The sequence below is a fragment of the Leucopleurus acutus genome, assembly GCF_964270905.1.
Source record: "Leucopleurus acutus genome assembly, chromosome: 17".
Lineage (NCBI taxonomy): Eukaryota > Metazoa > Chordata > Mammalia > Artiodactyla > Delphinidae > Leucopleurus > Leucopleurus acutus.
This window is the reverse complement of record NC_139159.1, coordinates 35,941,724-35,959,518: the sequence shown is the minus strand read 5'-3', so window position 1 is coordinate 35,959,518 and position 17,795 is coordinate 35,941,724. Positions and strand designations below refer to the sequence as shown.

Genomic DNA, 17,795 nt, shown 5'->3' with positions numbered 1-17,795 from the left:
AAGACATCCTGGCTGAACATCCCCCTGCCCATGACACAGAGATGATGGTCTCAAGCTATCTTGAAGGCATTGGAGCCCACACTATCCGTTACTAATGTTAATGGAGGATAAAACTTCATATTCTGTTTGCTCTATATTTGTTCAATCACTTCTTCCCTTCATTAAACTGGATGGCCCATACTTGAGTCTGTAGTGCGTCTATCATTGGAAACTGAACAAAGTTTTCTTGGTTTTATTAATGTCATACGTTTCTAGGGAGGGTCTATTCAATAACTAAGTCTAGTTTCACAGTTACAAATAAATTATGATGTAACTTTGAATAAATTAAGCTCATCATAAAGGAAGGATACTGAGAGTTGCTACTACCCCTTCCTTGAGGGGCTCTCGTAAAGCGCTAAGTAAAGTAACAGAGGTGTATATGTATGCATATATCTTCAATGATATTTGTACAGACTTAAAAAGAACTCTACAGAATGCATTATAAAAACCTTAATGCTGTGTGTCCCTAGTTCCCAGCTCTCTCATTAGAACTACTTAAATGAACACAATCTTATCTGTTAGGATAGCTATCAGAGTACTCCAAATACTACTTCTTGCAGTACCCTGTCCCAACCATTTGCCATCCTCTTCCCATTAGTCCTCAAGTCAGAAGCCCCGAAGATCTGTTCATTAATTTATGAACACATTTCTTCATCCAGCCAAGAAAATTGATTGATCCCTTACCAAATTTCAGGCACCATTGTTCAGTATGATTTATAGGCATGTTCAGGAGACACAGCAGTGATTAACACAGATGAATATAGTCTCTCTTGAGCTGAGGGGGGAGACAAAAGTAAATAAGTAAATATAAAATCATAAGTATAGGGCTCCCCTGGTGGCGCAGTGGTTGAAAGTCCCCCTGCCGATGCAGGGGACACGGGTTCGTGCCCCAGTCCGGGAAGATGCCACATGCCGCGGAGCGGCTGGGCCCGTGAGCCATGGCCGCTGAGCCTGCGCATACGGAGCCTGTGTTCCGCATTGGGCGAGGCCACAACAGTGAGAGGCCCGCGTACCGCCAAAACAAAAAAAGCTATGAAAACAAAACCTATGGATGGAGACCTCCATGAAAGATGGAAGAGTATAATAATGGCCAGAGTACATTACTGTGGCAGAAGCAGCAGCCCTTAAGGAGGACAACTTTATAAATTACAAATTGGATTTAAATAGACAGGGAATTGAAAGTGGAGACATTATTTTCTGCAGAAGATGATGGACAGACGAGAACAAAGAAACTAAAACTGAGATTGTTAGCAAAATACAATGCTAAACATATAAGTTAGGACTGAGTCCTTAACTTTCATTTTTACTAATGAGTGGGTGAGTATAGATTACTGACTACACAGAACCAAGCCTGGAAACACATTTTATATTTATGATCTTTGTGCCTAAAACTAGATTCTCCTGCAATTTAATATGACACTAGGACAATGACTGGCCAAGTTTTAGATTAATCACTCTTACACAAAGATTTTTCATTCATATAATCTCAAACAAATACTGCGTCACCAATTAAGTTCCAGATCCTATGCACTCTGGCTGAAGATATAAATATCTTGCAAGCCCAGCGTCACTTTCCTCTTTCTCTGGTAACAAATCACACTTTCTATTATGACAATGGCCCCAGTTATCGGCCCAGGAATAAACACTAGACTCAGGAAGAGCCAATTAAAGCCCTCCCTTAGAGTTGATCGAGAGCTTTAAGGTTAGAGTATTTCAATCTTATGAAATTTTTGTAAAACAAAATTATTTCAAAATCTACTAATTATTCTTTAAGTTCTAGAAACTGCATTCTGCGACTAAGAGGACAATTTATTTGCCGTCGTTTCTGCTCTGCCCACTTTATGTTTCTGTTATTGTGAGATAAAGGCAGTGGGGAATGGCAAACCAATTCTGATTCATTCAACACATGAGTGCTTCTTAGGTACAAAACACCATTCTGAACATTGTCCGAGGTTAAAAGATAAATAATACCTAGCCCCTTATAATACCTAGCCCCTTACCCTCAAGGATCTTCCAGCTTAGCAAGGGAAATAAAACATGCACACAGATGACTGCAACAAAAAGAAGATAATGATTGCTGCCAGATGTTTGGGGAGAATGAGGAGAGCAAAGAGAGAACACAGAATAAGGCAACATTCAACAGTCAGCCAAGAACTATTTGTTGAGCAATTGCAAGCTGTGACCTGGAAATGGAAGAGGAGAACATAGATCTTCACATGGGCAGGTGAAAAATCAAGTGTTATTACTTGTAACACAGCTCTTCAAATATATTTTTTGGCACCAAGTGCCGACTAAATAGCCTTAAATTAAAAACTAAATAAGGATACAGTCTCTATCAAATATAGCCTGAGGTACTGATGCCTAAATACTAGGATCACAGTATTTGTGTTCCCAAGGATGCCTTTCTATTGCTTTGCTTCTTTCCCCCTTTCCAAATTAGCTAATGCTGCCTTACCAGGATATCTATTTCGATTGTTCCAGCCTTTTTGATCCAATGTATTGAATAGCAGAATAGGTGAGTTACAAGAGGATTATTTTAACTTCAAACAACAGAAATAAAATACTATATAATTGAAAAAAAAGAGGCAATCTTTCAGGCACATGTGGATCCAGGAGTTCACATGTTCTAACCAGGTCCCTTTCTCTCTTCCCCACCCCTTCTTCTCTCTGCCTTTTCTCCTCTCTGGTATTTCTCATTATGGGATCCAAATATTTCCCTGTTTATGTGGGAGCTTCTGGCACAGCTGCGGGCTTATACGCTCGCAGCTCCAGGGCTGGCTGGAAGGGGCGGGCGCATCACAGCATAAGGTTGCACAAGGTGTGCACTTATATAGCAGGGCATCACATCTATGAGTGACGGATGATCACATTGTACACAGGGGTAGCTTCTCATAGTTTTTACATCACTTTTCTTGAAGATGGCAGTAAAATGGTATGTTTTTACAAAATCAAATAGTGTAACATTGTCCAAAAGATATACATAAAGCATTTCGAGGAAGGAGGCTCCTTTTTCTTTTAACTCCGGCACGGATTGTCTATTGGACAGTGGTAACCCTATGTCATCAACCTCGTTACTCCAGCAGAAGTCCAGGGATTAGCCCTGCATAACTCTTGTTAGCCTCTATTCCCTTCCTTGAACACTGTAGCCAGAAGGTTTTTTTCCTCCTCAAACCTTAAGTATTGAAACCTGGAGGAGGGGCATGTCTGAAAAGAAAATGATGGACTGGACTCTCCCTAGAAGGAAGATAAATGGGTGGTCAACAAGAAAAAAAATAAAATCCTCTGTACCAGGAAATGTTTGAAGTATTGTTTGGGTATCAAAAAACGGGTGCCCTACACATAAAGCAACAAAGGATATTGGTCTAAAAAGAACCCCATGGCCAAAGGCGCATGACCTATTTCAACAGAGGATTTGAAAGCTAAAAGTTAACGTGTAAAACATTCAATTCAATGTCATCATTTTACAGATGGGCAAAGTAAAACTCAGGCACAGGAACAGAAGTGCCAAGGTCAGACAGGTGGTTGGTGGAAGAGACAACCAACTTCCCAACTTCTGACTTTTTAGGGGTGTGTGTGTGTGTGTTGTTTTGTTTATGTGCAAGGACATTTTTCTTTAGTACACTAACATTACAACAGAAAGTATAGTCTTGTTTTGGTTTTCTCTGCGCCCTCAATTCTGTATAAGACAGTTTCACTGCACTCCAACAGAAAGGCTCAGCAAGAGTAGAGACCACCATAAGCAGTACACGTGGGCACCAAGGGCAGATACATTGCCCTTCCTTGTGTAGGAACTAGGGCCACTTGTTGCTTTAATGGGCCAAGTTTGGGCTGGACCTGCAGGAGGGGACACCTTTGAAAAACAGCTTCCTAACTGCACTACAACCTGCTCTGGCATCCTGATTCCACTCCCCAAACCCCCCAAATCTTCAGCCAGAAAAAAAAAAAAAAAGAAGAATGGATCACTGGATCACTGGATCGATGGGGAGATTTCTGTCTGCTCCTCCTACTGCCACCTCTTTCTTGCTATTTCCTGCCCGAGGAAACCTGACATCAGCCCAAAAGCATCTCTGGAAATGGGCAGGAGGGAGCCTTACACCTGTCAGCGCCAGAGAAGAAAGTGCGCTCTGCAGAGTTCTCAGTTGTTCCACCTCTTGCGATGAAAGGAAGAAAAGGAGCGAATCCGCCACAGATTTACTGGAGACCAGGGTTACTTCATCCGGCTCCGGCCACAGTAACCCCTGAAGACCAAAGATGCATTTCCATTCCCAGCATTTCTTGTTGGCATCTTTCCCTACAGGCTAGCCCAGTGCCTGGCCCCGGAGAAGTCTCTGCGTAAAGGTTCTTTAGGTCATCAATCAGCCTCCTGTGTGTATGTGTGTTTTTCTTAGGAAAAACTGGCACAGACGAATTAGCAGTACAGACTGGGGTCTCCCTACTACCCTTCATGCTTGGCGGCATCACCTTCGACTACCTCGCATTCTCCCGGCGCTGACAGTCCCGGCTCCGGACCTCAGGGTTGGAAGCAGTCAGCCCCAGCTAGAACCGCCCTGTCCGGGGCTGATGCCACCCTGTGCCTAGAATGTGCGTGTGGGTGCAGGCGGGCGAGCGAGCGGCTTCTACAGTGAGACCGAAGCAGGAGCTCAGCCTTCGCCTGCGACCTGCAATCCCCAGATTCCCTGGGGACCTCGAAACTCCGAATCGGAGGTACTCCCCCCCCCACAGCCGCCCACCCATTCCCTCCCCCCTTACCTCAGCACGCAGCCCCTCCCTGCGTGATGATGCAAAACCGTGGGGAGGGTGGGCGCTGGGAAGGGTGGGGAGAGCCTGAGAGCGAGCGAGGGTGGGAGGGAGTGGGCGGAGGAGGAGAGGGAGCCGAACGCGCATTTAAAGCGATAGCCATCCTCGCTCTCTCCCCAGTGCTGGGCTGTTGGAGAGCTCGAGCTGCAAGCCACCGAGCGCGAGCTCGAGCGCGGCGCGCTGGCCGGGGAACCCAAGAGCGCACGGCGCCCCAAGCTGGCAGGCGCCGCGGGACCCCCCACCCTCGCCGGCTGCCCTTCCCCGGGCGCCCCTACCCTCCTCGCCCGCAGGAGACCCTGGGCTTCCCCGGAGGAGCTCACCCCAAGGGGCCAGGACTCCGGCGAGCCCGCCACCGTCCCCTCGAGTGCCGCCGCCACCACCGCAGCCGCGGGAGCAGTATGGTCCAGTTGGGGAAGCTGCTCCGCGCCCTGACTTTGATGAAGTTTCCCTGCTGCGTGCTGGAGGTGCTTCTGTGCGCGCTGGCGGCGGCGGCGCGCGGCCAGGAGATGTACGCCCCGCACTCCATTCGGGTCGAGGGGGACGTCACCCTCGGGGGGCTGTTCCCGGTGCACGCGAAGGGTCCCAGCGGAGTGCCCTGCGGCGACATCAAGAGGGAGAACGGGATCCACAGGCTGGAAGCGATGCTCTACGCCCTGGACCAGATCAACAGCGATCCCAACCTGCTGCCCAACGTGACGCTGGGAGCGCGGATCCTGGACACTTGTTCCAGGGACACTTATGCGCTCGAACAGTCGCTCACTTTCGTCCAGGCGCTCATCCAGAAGGACACCTCCGAAGTGCGCTGCACCAACGGCGAGCCTCCGGTTTTCGTCAAGCCCGAGAAAGTAGTTGGAGTGATTGGGGCTTCGGGGAGTTCGGTCTCCATCATGGTAGCCAACATCCTGAGGCTTTTCCAGGTAGGGGGGCGCTCCCTCCGGGGCAGAGCGCGCCGTAGCTCCCCGCGCTCTTTATCCTGAAGGCTGGCTTGGACTCCAGGGGTGCGGGGTCTGGTCAGCCTTCGCTCATTTCCACCCTGGAGATCCTGCCGAATCCCTCCCACCTCACCCGAGGAGGTACTTGCCCTGCTTGATTCATTTCCCTTCCATCTCTCCCCTGTCCGCGCTCCACTCCATCCGGCTTGACATTCTGGATTTATGGCCCCATTGACAAGAAACAGTCTCCGAAAAACAAGGCGATGATTTAAATGGGTTTGCATTCCAGTGAAATATGGTTCCAAAACAGGCTTGTAAAAGTGCCGGGCTCCTGTGAGAGCCACTTAGGCGCAAAGAATATGAAAGATGAGAAGACGCCTAGAAACTAGGCATTTCTCAACTCCCCAGCTTCCCTGCCCCAAGCCGCCCGACAAGCTGCAGCTGCCTTGGAAAATTTCGAGAAGAGCTTAGGGAGGCAGTTCTTAAACCGAAGGCTAGGTCTTCACCTACATTTGGACGTGAATTGCCCATTTCGCTCGGGTTGGATTTCCCGACCTGTCACCTATCTCTGCGAGGGCATGGGGCGGAAGGCGTGGGGACTGTCCTCAAGCGGGGAGAAGCCACCCGCAGACGTGCCCCCAGGTGATTTGCTCTGGGCAGTTGTTTGCACCGTCTAAACTGCCTTTGCGATCCGGCCACTGGCAGGAGCCGGGCGATCAGCTTTCTACTCCTGTCAGCTCAGAGCCCGGAGGTGAGCTCATGCTAACTGCGAGACACAGTCGCTTTTTCTGCACCCACCCTGTGCCCATCCTTTCCCACGACCTCCCTAACGCAGCCCCCAACCCCAGTCCTGGGTTTTGAGGACGATTCTCAGAGCCAGACAAGAAGGCGCCTGGAGGGAGGCAGTAGGGTGCGCTGAGCAAGGCCGGGCGGTCCTCTAGCTCCGGGTACAGGCGGGCAACGGCGGAAGATGCGAGGACGGCGGATCGGGCCCGCTGAGCGGTGGGCGGTGCTGCAGTGCTCTCTCACGGCCTGCTCCCGCAGCCTCGGCCCCACGGCTCCTGTGCTGCCCTGGGTATAGATGGATGGCTTCTGGATGAAGAAATTGAGTTTCAGGGTCTGCGTGACTATGGGTTCTCTTGTTTCTCTGTCTTTCTTCCTGTGTGTCTCTCTCCTTGTGTCTCTTTCTCCCTGCTTTTTTTTTTTTTGTCTCTCTGTTTTTATGTTCTCCCTTTCAATTTCTGCGTCTCTTTTCCTTCTCTACCCCTATCTCCAAGTTTTTTGTTCATCTCTGTCTTGAAGTGATCCTTTCCTAATGCACAGCTCTCTCCCTGCCTGGTAGGACCCAAGCTCAGTTAGTCCCTTCTCCAGATGTTCTGGCTGACCCTTATGCTCCCCGTAGCTAAAAAGTCGGCTCCCTCTCAAGTGCCTTTCCTGAAGCATGTTGGGTTTCTGGAGGGGACTCCTTGTGAGATTCAAGCTGTCACTACATCAGCACCCAGGAGTATGAAGTTTGTGTTTGTGCCAGAAGGAGGGGTGCCTGTCTAAAGCTGCAGCCTGGTATAGCCCCTCTGAGCCTCTGAGCATCCCTAGCACCTGTTGAGTATGCCACCTCTAGATGTTTGCAAGGCCAAAAGTGCTTCTGGGCAGCCTTCACTTTGAGGTAATGCTTTCAGGAAGAGCCTGGGTTGTCGTAAGCAAAACCCAGAAGCACTTCCTTTACCTCTGAGCTTAAACTAGAGAACCTGAGGAGGCAGCGCTGCAGGGAGGATGAGGCCAGAGGTCACCTGAGAAACACAGGGGCAACTCACAGTATTTTTATTGGAGCTCTGGGGGTTGAAGGCACATTTGCTGTTTGACATTTAAAAAATTATTTTGGTGCCTTCACTTGGAGCTTGGGAGCTTGCAGATGGGCCTGCCTGTCGAAAAAAGAGTGAAATCTTAAAGTCAAGAGAGAGCTTGCAGACTAGTGAAGGATTGTGTTTGCTGAAAAAGATTCCAGGGGGAGCTGATTCCTTCTCTGGTGTGTGGATCTGAGGCACTTGCAAGAAAAGAGAACGCTTGCCTTATGGTTACTTCCCCCCTTCCCTGGGCTGGGAAGGAAAGGAACTGAATGCCAGCATTAGCAGTGTGTGTTGGGACCAAAACCATTCAGAGAAAACACTGTCATTTTCCTCTAATTTGCAAATTGCAGCTATTCATGTTGGATTGAACAGCTGAGGGAAAAGAGCCCCCAGTTTTCACCTGCATTTATTGAGAAGAGGCTGGTAGTAGGAGGGATGCACCAACTTGTAGCTTGTGCTGCAAGCTGGATATAAGCTTGGTGTGAGCATCCTGGTTAACCACTGCCCATGTTCAAATATACAGAGATAGATTCCAACAATCTCTTCCAGTAGCCTTATTTTTGCGTGTGATCTTAGAAGCTCCTGGCATGTAAGTCCAGCCCCCAGTTTCCCAGCCTCTGTAAACCTGCAAAATGAATAGAGAGAATAGTGGAACACAGACCCCTTGTTCAAAGACACAGTCACTTTAGGGAAAGAGGAAATGAACGGGTAGGTGAATCTTCTCTGGGATTGCAGGGTTCAGCTCAATGAAGACTGTCCTGTATAAAAGAAACTCCTCTAAATGGTTGAATTCTTAGCTCTCCAGAGATTTGAGTTTTCTTTTCCCCAGTCCCTGTGGGTTGCTGTGGGGAATGTGCCAAACCTATCATTTGAGATAAAAATTTATGGTGAGGTAAGCTTCTAGGCTGGGGGAAGGAAGACTTAGTGACTGAAATGGGGGATGCTAAGCACTGGGGGGCAGGAAGGAACAAGGAGCTAGTAATGGATGTAACAAATGCTGCAGCTGCCAGCAAAGCCTGGATTGAACTTCCTTCCTGAAAATGAGGACCCGGGCAAGAATGACCACTCAGATGTAAACAGTGTCTCTGACTGGGAATTCTCATCTGCCTGCCGGTGGGCCAGAGCTGAGCAAGTCCTTTCTCTCCTCTGTATGCACACTGAATTGGTTAGTAAGTGACATGTCAGAGGACAGGAATCATATTCAGTGGATCTTTCAAATCCAGGAGTTTGAGGCTAATGAAATTAGTGTGTGGCCAGGGCTCTGCCAACTAGAATTAAGTCACTGCAGCCACCCTGCAATGCATTTTCAGCCTGAAGGGAGCATCAGGGAGGAATTTCGGGAGATTTATTTCTGAGCCTGTACAAAATAATACTCTCCTAATGCTAAGAAAGATTAAATGTAAATTAATATTGACTACGAGTAACATATTTAAAAAATAATCGCCGAGTGGGGGATGGCTTAAAGTGGAGAGATTATATAATATGGTGTGCAAAGAATAAATCTCCTCTGACCACTGTTTCATGGGCTATAAGTAAGATCTATTACAATGGAAAGTAATGGGAACGTTTTTATTCAAGGCTTCTCTGCTATTGACTTGAGAGCAAACACTCTGAGAGTATAAATTACTCTTGCTGTGTGCTGACTCTGAATGAACAATATTTCATGTGCAGTGACATGGTCTAAGCTATAGACTTGGAATTGAATGGCATCTGTTTCAATTGTTTTGTTCTCTCAAGAGCAACTAGATAGAAAAAAGTGGTCAATTTGACCCTTGTGGGAGCGTGTTGCAAATCTAAACCTGTGTCCCACATACCATAAATGAAATACATTTGTAAATTTGTGTTTTCCTTCTGTTCATTGATGCTTGAGTATAATCTCAAACTTTGGCAGCAACATTTTATACATAAGTACTTGGTTTTCTTCCTTTCTTCTTTCTCTGTCTCCTCTCTCTCTCTCTCTCTCTTTCTCCATCTTATGTAATTGGATAGAAGTGGGCACCTAGGATGATGTGGTGTTACTATAGTGGGATTTTTTTTTTTTAAAAAAACAACTCTAACTTACCCTTTTAAAAATTTCATAAATACAGGTGTCAGTGCCATTTGGAATAGTCTCTATAACAATTTCTGTCTCCACATTTACTGTGTTTCAGCAAATTTACCTAACAGATGGTGAGTGGGCAATTTTTAAAGGGGCATTTTTTAAAAGAGCGGAGAGGGAAGGAATAGAGACAGGCACATACTATACTTGAAGTTACCTCCACGTGTATTTTATGTGTGTAAACCCATACAATTAAGAAGTCTTTGGATGTTTTATCTTCAAGAATAATTCAGATACTGGATTACTTGAATATCATAAACATTTAGGGTTTAACAGATTTGTTACATATAGACGTTGTATCATGGATTTAAAAGACCATAGCAAGCGGGCAGCGGCGGGCGGAGCGACCGAGGGGCGGCGCGGGCTGGGCGGCGGGTGAGGGGGTCCGTGCTTCCTCGTGGTAGAGGGCTGGGGTTCGCCGGGGACGCCAGGTTGCTCCGCGTTGCCAGGTAACCGAGCGCTTGCCCCGCGCTCGCTCTTCCGCCCGGGCCGCCCTCGGCGCCGCCTGAGCCGCGGTGCGGGCTGCGCGGGGCGCCGGTTCCGCGGAAGCCTGGGTCGGGCGCTGCGTGCGGGACTCTCATCGCTCGTGGACGGGGCGCGAGCGCTCGGGGGACGTAGGGCGCCGACCTGGGCCTCCTCGGCGCTCCGGCTCCGCTCAGGGCGCCCGCTCAGGGGCCTCCGGCGCGAGGCCCCCTTCGTGGTCAAGATGGCGGCGCCCAGGCGGGCCGCGCCGAGGTGAGCTGGAGCATGGCCCGGAGAGGGGCGAGTCTGCCACGCCCAGGACTTGGACCCCGGGCTGGTCTCCCGTCTCCCAGGGAGCGGCGGGTGAGTGGGCGCGGCCGCGCGTAGGTCCCTCTCGTGGGGTGGTCAGCTCTCCGTGCGTCCGCAGACTTCTGTCGTCTGATAGATCTGGGGTGGCCCAGGTTGGAGGCGAGGGTGCTTGATGGGGGAAACCTGAGGGGTTTAAGGACTATTGGGATCGTTTCAGACCTCAGTAAGAAGCTGAGCAAGTTTCCTCCTGACTCTCTTCCCGGCTAAGTTTTCTCCCTTCTCTTAAGGCGCCAGCTTTTCTGAATCACCTTGTTACCCGGGGGGATACAATTGGTGGTTCTGACCGTGGAACGTAGGACCCGGCGCGGGGAAGCCTGAGCTGGTTCTAGTTACTTTGTTTGCAAAGCACTTGTCTTGTCTTTGGAATCTTTGTGTATGTAACCAACGTTGGGAAGAGCCAGCGTTTTCTCCTCCAAAACACTGCGAGGGGTAACTTTATACGTAAGAAACAAGTGGGCGTTCACATCCATCTCTTTTCCAACCATTGAGTTTTGGTTGTGTTTCCTTTCTTTAAGTTTGTCTCGTTCTGAAGTGATAACAAAACAAAAACAAAAACAAAAACAAGGCCATAGCGAATTACACAAAGTATACTCTAGTCTCAGTCCTGCCATTAATTAGCTTAAGTCATTTAATTTTTCTAGGCCTCATTTTTCTCATGTGATGTTTTTTCTTTGAAAAAGTATAGTTTCTGGAAGTCTCTAATCTCTGTGTCATAGTTCAGCTTGGAGAAAACCTGTTCTTATCCAAACTCCATGACATTGTATTTCCAGCTCCAACTTTGGACTTTGAGTGAGTTGGGGGCAACTTTTTAAGGATATTTTCACACAGCTTTTTTAGTTAATATCAGTCTAGCTGACTTGTCATACTCAGACTTTCTCCCATATTCTTTTACCAGTGTGTTCCTTAGTCATATATATAAAGACTGTTGTGGGAAAAATGACCTCCTGGGTCAGCTTACTGCGTGGTCATCGACACAGGGCAGGGAGTAAGATTCTGTGGATTTTACAGAAGCAGATACAGGTTTCATTATCCATGTCCTCTCCCCTTTCATCTTACAAAAACAGCAGGCTTTTCTTGGAGAACTGCCAGATAATGCCATCCTGCCTCCTGACGGGCCCCGGGGATGAGTCGCCCAGGGACTGAACTCCGGTAAAGCAGGTGATTGGCTCATGGGTAGGCATCTGACCTCGGCTAAGTCTATCAGACTCCTCCCCAGGACTTTTGTCTCAGAGCAAAATGGAAGAATTGTCTTTTCTCTCTGGAATTTCTAAGCTGGGGAGATATGACTCTGGGACTCCCAGTGACCATCCAGCACAAGAAGAGACTTTCTGTAAAATAAAGTCTTGCAGAGGTAAGCAGGGCTGAGCGATGTAGAGAGAGCTGGAACCCTGCTGATACTCTGGAACGTCCAGATCCAACTGTATCTGAATATGGCTGCATCCCTGAATTTCTAGTACTTGTTTGTTGAGCTTGTTGTTGTTGTTTGGGTTTTGTTTTTAAATTTCCTTTGACTATTTTGAATTTGTTTTCAGCCATGTGCATTTGAAAGCATCATAGCTAAAAGAGCTAATTTCCTACGTTAATGTCACGTTTGCTTCCTTAAGTGAAAAATAATATCCGCTATTTTCTTTAAATAAAATCCTTCTAGCTCAGGTTTGAGATATTCAAAACTCTGCCTCCTACCCCCCTCTTTTCCAACATTTACTATATCACCTTGAAGCATTTGTGACCACATCTTTCCCATCTAGACGCAGTTGAGAGAGAGAGCAAAGACTTCTGATATAAACTGCAACCTATACGCCTCCTACCTGGAAGCTTTAGAACATACTTGATTCTTGTCATTAAAGCAAATCTTTTGTTGTTGTCTCCAGGACACAGAAGCATTTTCATGGCATAATGGAGTACAAAGTACATTAAGCCTAACTCTACTTCTCATCCTCTTTTACTTTAAATAGGCAGAAAAGAACCATCTCAAACACATTTTCCCAACAAATAAAATACATATACGATTATGTTTAGAAGACGTTTATGCAACATATAGTTAGACTGATTAATTAATGGACCTTTCGCCAATTGGCACAGTAAATATATATGTTCAATGTGCTCAATTAAAAAGAAGACAATAACATATTTTTACAGGTTAATTATCTGAGAAGAGTATTGTGCCAGCACACTTGTTACTACAGTATTTCATGTTTGACAGGTAATCTTCTTTCAATTATATTTACTGCTAAATGTTTTTTGGATCAAGCTATTAAATTATAAGGTCAAAAGTAAAATGATATGAAATTACAATGATAAAGGGACACATATCCCACTTTATGAGAATAGAAGTTCTAATTTCTTTTCAGTACTACTAGTAGTGACCACAGTACTAATTTGAGCCCTTACTATGAGCCACTGTGCGCATATACATTTAGTTCTTACAGTAGTTCTGCAAAGGGCATATAATAATCCACAGTGTAAAGCTGAAGAAAGTGATTCTCATAGCTGAAAGTCACATAGCTGGTGAGTGGCAAAGTCTAGATTCAAACTTAGAGTCGTCTGACAATGCCCAGGTTGTTGACCACTATGTACACTGCTCAATTGTTGCACCAATAAAGAAGTGCTTGAAATAATTATAGATTTGCCTACCCCGAAACTGCAGTGATTTAAAGACATCAAAGTTGCCAGTTGCTTAACCACATCTACTTACAGTAAGAAATTACATTTTATTTCATTTCTAAAACAAGATTAATTCTGCAGGCCCATAGAAACTTGAGCACACAAATCCTACCTCCAAATGAAAGATGCTTGTTTTCCATTATTCAACAGATGGCCCTGTACAGAGGCAATAAATATATAGTAGAATTTTCATTCAAATAAATGAGAAGAGAGGTTTCTTCTTGTCCTGATTCAGTGCCCATCATTATGGATTATGATGGCTCTTCCCAAACTTTACTTCATTCACTCCACTCTTTCTACAAAACTCCAGTAATGGAATCCATCATTCAGATATATGTGCAAAGCGAAAGGACTGTATTAATACAGTTGCTGAAAGTCAAGTTGATAGAGCACAGGAAATACATCCTAATAAATGCAACATTAATGTTTGTGTGGGCCTTGGAGTGAGGGGTAGAAGAATTTTCAGTTTAATGGAATATTTTGCCTCTTGCTATGAAAGTGTGGCTTAATAGTCTTGTAATTGGTCATTTACAGAATCCTCCATCTGTGGGTTTCATGCTTTCTTTACTCTGCAGCTGTTGATTCCTTCTCTTGTTCTGGATGGAAGGTAGCAACGAAGCCACTTCAAAGGGCTGAGCCTGCCTTTTTGTGTTATTGTTTAGATGAAGATATTTCCATTTATTAAAGCACACTATTTAAACATTTTTATCATGTTTCAAACTTGACTGTGTCCTGAAGGTATGAGCACAGGCAGACATAATGGGGGATGTTTTCCAGGAGAGAACATACCCTTATCAAAGGAATTATCAGAATTTTCATGTATGGATTGAGAATCAAATTCTGGAGTTAGACCTGAATTTAAATTCATACTCACAACTTATTACCAGTCTCATCTTGATCAAACGGTTACCACACTTCTCATCAATTTCCTTATCTTTGAAAGCGGAATAAGAGAAGTATGCCTGGTGGAGTTACACATAAAGCTCATCTGATAGAATATTCATAAGGATTTTGCACAAAATGTACATGGAAATATTTTAGCACTGAGTTTAGCATGCGATTCGTCTTCAATACATTTAAGAGCTATTATTCTATTATTATTATGCTATCATTAAATATCACTATTACTTAAATGTCATTATTGCTAAAATTGCTGTAAAACTACCACAATAACCCATGATGAATTCCCCTCTTCTGTTTCCTTTGTTTAAATGGAAAATATATATATAAATCTAGACAGAGAACACTTTAGTGATCCTATTCAGTGGAGTGAGAATTTCCATGGCACTGATTAAAACAAATCCTGAATTGCATGGACTTAAGATAGCAGAGAGGGGCTTCCCTGGTGGCGCAGTGGTTGAGAGTTCGTGACCCGATCCGGGAAGATCCCACATGCTGCGGAGCGGCTGGGCCTGTGAGCCATGGCTGCTGAGCCTGTGCGTCCGGAGCCTGTGCTCCGCAATGGGAGAGGCTGCAACAGTGAGAAGCCCGCGTACCGCAAAGAAGAAAAAAAAAAAGATAGCAGAGAGGCTAAGAGATTTGAAGTTAGACATCCCCAAGTGTGAATTCTACTGTGACCCTCTTCTAGCTCTAGAACCTTGAGGAAGTTACTTAAACTTTCTGAGCTTTACTACTAGTTTCCTCATCTGTATCTTTTTCAGGACTATTTATCAAGCATCTTCCTGTTCTCTATGCTTGGACGTATCAATGAATAAATTAGACAAGAGCCTTTGCCTGCGTGCTCCTTCTTGCATGCTTTCTCCCTCCTTACACTCTCGTGTGGAAACGGATGTTATAAATAAATTCTATGCTTTGTCACAAGGTTGATGGGCGCTACGGGATAAGGAAAAGGATGTGAAGCTCACTGAAGAGGCTTGGGTTGGGAGTGCTGGAGGAGTGTACAGGTAGGTTCTGATTTTAAATAGGGTAGTCAGGGTGGATTTTATAAGTTGACATTTGAGCAAAGACTTGAAGTGAGGGAGTTGTCAGAATGTATGATGGGGAGACCACTCGCCGGGAGCAAGAATAACCAGTCCCAAAACTCTAAGGCAGAAATATGCCGGGCAGCTTGGAGGAATATCAAGGAGGCCACCCTGGCTGACTTAGTCAGTGGGGAGGAAGAGACAGCAGGAGGGCTGGAGGTCGGATATGTGATGGGATGGATTGGGTAAGTCCTGGGAGGCCATCACATGCATTGTGTCTTTTACTCTAAATGTAGGCAGCCAGGGGCAGGATTTTAGCCGAGGTGTGGCATGAACTGTCTCTTGTTTGAAAAGCATAACTCTATCTGTGGTCTTGAGGATGTGGGGAGAGAGTGGAGTCAGGGAGAATCTCGGGAGGCGACTACAGGATCCTCGAGGTCTATGTTGGTGGCCTGCACCAGGCTGCTAGCGGCTGGTAATTCTCAGAAGTGGCACATTGGGAAGGTTGTGACAGCATTTCGTGGTAGATTGAATGCAAGAATGGAAAGGAAGAGGGGGTCAAGGGTGAATTCGAGATGTAGGGCCTGGGGAACTGGAAAGGTGTGGTTACTGTCACCTAAGATGGAAAAAGTTTGGGGTAGAGCATGTTTGGGGGATTAAAGACCAGTTTTGGAGGTATAAGATTTGAGATGTTTTCGTGACATCCAAGTAGAGATGCTGAGTACACAGTTGGATACACAAGTCTGCAGTTCTGAAGAAAGGTCTAAACTAGAGATACACTTTAATATAATGGAGATATTAAGAATAATTACGTGGAAGCGCTATTTTAAAGATAAAATGAAGTAATGCAATTAGCACTCTGTCTTCTCAAAACATTTAATAACTGTTAGCTAAAATAATTACCTGAAATGAAAAAATACCTATAGTTTGTTTTGTTGTTTGCAGTAAAAGTGAATAAAATGTCACAATTATTTTAATAGTATTTGTGACACAGTAGTTTTAGTTAAGACACCATGACTACAAACATTTACACTAAACCTTTCAGTCTCCTGCTTTTCACTCTGATAGGGTACTTGGAACCATATTTTGTAAGGTTTAAGTTAGTTGTCATAGGGTACCTCTTTAATTAGAAGTAATTCTGAACTGTCTAGTTCCATGCAGTTTTATATACATATATGTATAATTATTATTTTATGATTTATCAAACTCTGTTGAAAATTTGCATCACTGATATACATTAGAATTTAAGCATTTACCCAGGTACTCAAGGAAAAAAATGTACTTGTCTTGTAATTTCCATAGGGGTACTTACTTTCACATCTTCCCTTCACTTTGCAATTGCAAACATGGCAGGGGAAATATTATCTTACTGGTCTTTGAGTTCCCCTTAGCTATCTGCAACTCCTTAAACAGCCTTTCGGGCTTAACCAAAATTCTCTTTCACCTTCATTCCGCTAACAGATATTGGTCTAAGCATGTACTTATACTAAAAAATGCATGACCACGTTGTCTCTACACATCTATAATTTTATGTTAACACTATCATTATGTAAGCTGTACTTTAATTGTAATTATAACAGATTTTATGTCAACACACATCCATTTCTAGTGTTCATCTGGTGTTCAAGGGGAGAGCAGCATGTCGTAAATTTTATCAAAATATAACATCTGAAGAATAGAACAGAGGGTAATTGTGTAATTCTGTATTCACTCTAATTAAGTTCAGTGGAGTTGGCATAATAGAATTAAGATGAAAAAAAAAGACATCGAGGTACCATGGCTCCCTCTCCTAACACACCCTTTTCGTATCCGAGAGCAGAGACTCAGCACCTTTCTGTACAGAAATGGAGACAGGAAGAGGCCAGAGGATGAATGACAGGCACGAATGAGGTGGAACTTTGAAGAGCAACATGGAAATGAAATACTTCTTTTGTATTTGGTAGGTGGGGAAAATGTACCAGCGTGTATGCCTACTGGGACCACGTTTTCCAGAACAGTTAAGCCCAGTGTCAACTGTGCTGTCCCACCTTCCTCATAAGTAGGAACATACTGTTACTTGAATCTTTGCTTCCTGTTTCTTGATAGCTGGTTGAGAAGATTATCACAGGAAGTGCATCTTGTTAGCAAATACACTGTTTTGAAATGATTGACACTTACTGAAGAGTGGCAACTCCAAGCTTGCTCTCTCTTGATCTTGGACTATTTAAGTCTGGAGTGCAGGAGTGGGTTATGGGGAAAGACCATTGGAATTCTTATGTCTTCAGCATAATGGTTATAGCATAATGGTTAGGAGTGTAGGTACTGGTTCAAATCTCTGCTTTCCACTTGCTAACCATATGAGCTTGGGCAATTTACCTGATTACCTGAACCTCAATACTCCTGCCTATAAAATGATGTTAATAATATTTCATCCCCATAGACTTGTTTTCAATGTTAACATGAAGTCACTTACGCCAAGCACTTAATACAATGCCTAGAGCATAGTGAAGTCTATTATTATTACTATTACTACTACTACTACTACTACTATTATTATTATTATTACTGTCACGATGCCATGTGCTATTTTTCCTATGCCTTATTCCATTATCTTTTGCCCTGTCCCCCCATTTCTGTCTTGTTTCTGTACAAGGGTAGGTTTGTCACAGAGCATTTTCTTTCCCTAGTG

General features: G+C 45.1%; 1 protein-coding gene across 1 annotated transcript; it reads left to right on the top strand.

The window, feature by feature from the left end:
• Positions 1-5,234: 5,234 nt before the first annotated feature.
• Positions 5,235-17,148, top strand: LOC309973987 (metabotropic glutamate receptor 7-like; the record flags this gene model as incomplete). Its single annotated transcript, XM_082858444.1, has 3 exons — positions 5,235-5,753; positions 15,028-15,109; positions 17,071-17,148. The coding sequence occupies 2 exons, from the start codon at positions 5,235-5,237 to the stop codon at positions 15,061-15,063; spliced, it is 555 nt and encodes a 184-aa protein (XP_082714570.1). The 3' UTR covers positions 15,064-15,109; positions 17,071-17,148.
• Positions 17,149-17,795: the final 647 nt, after the last annotated feature.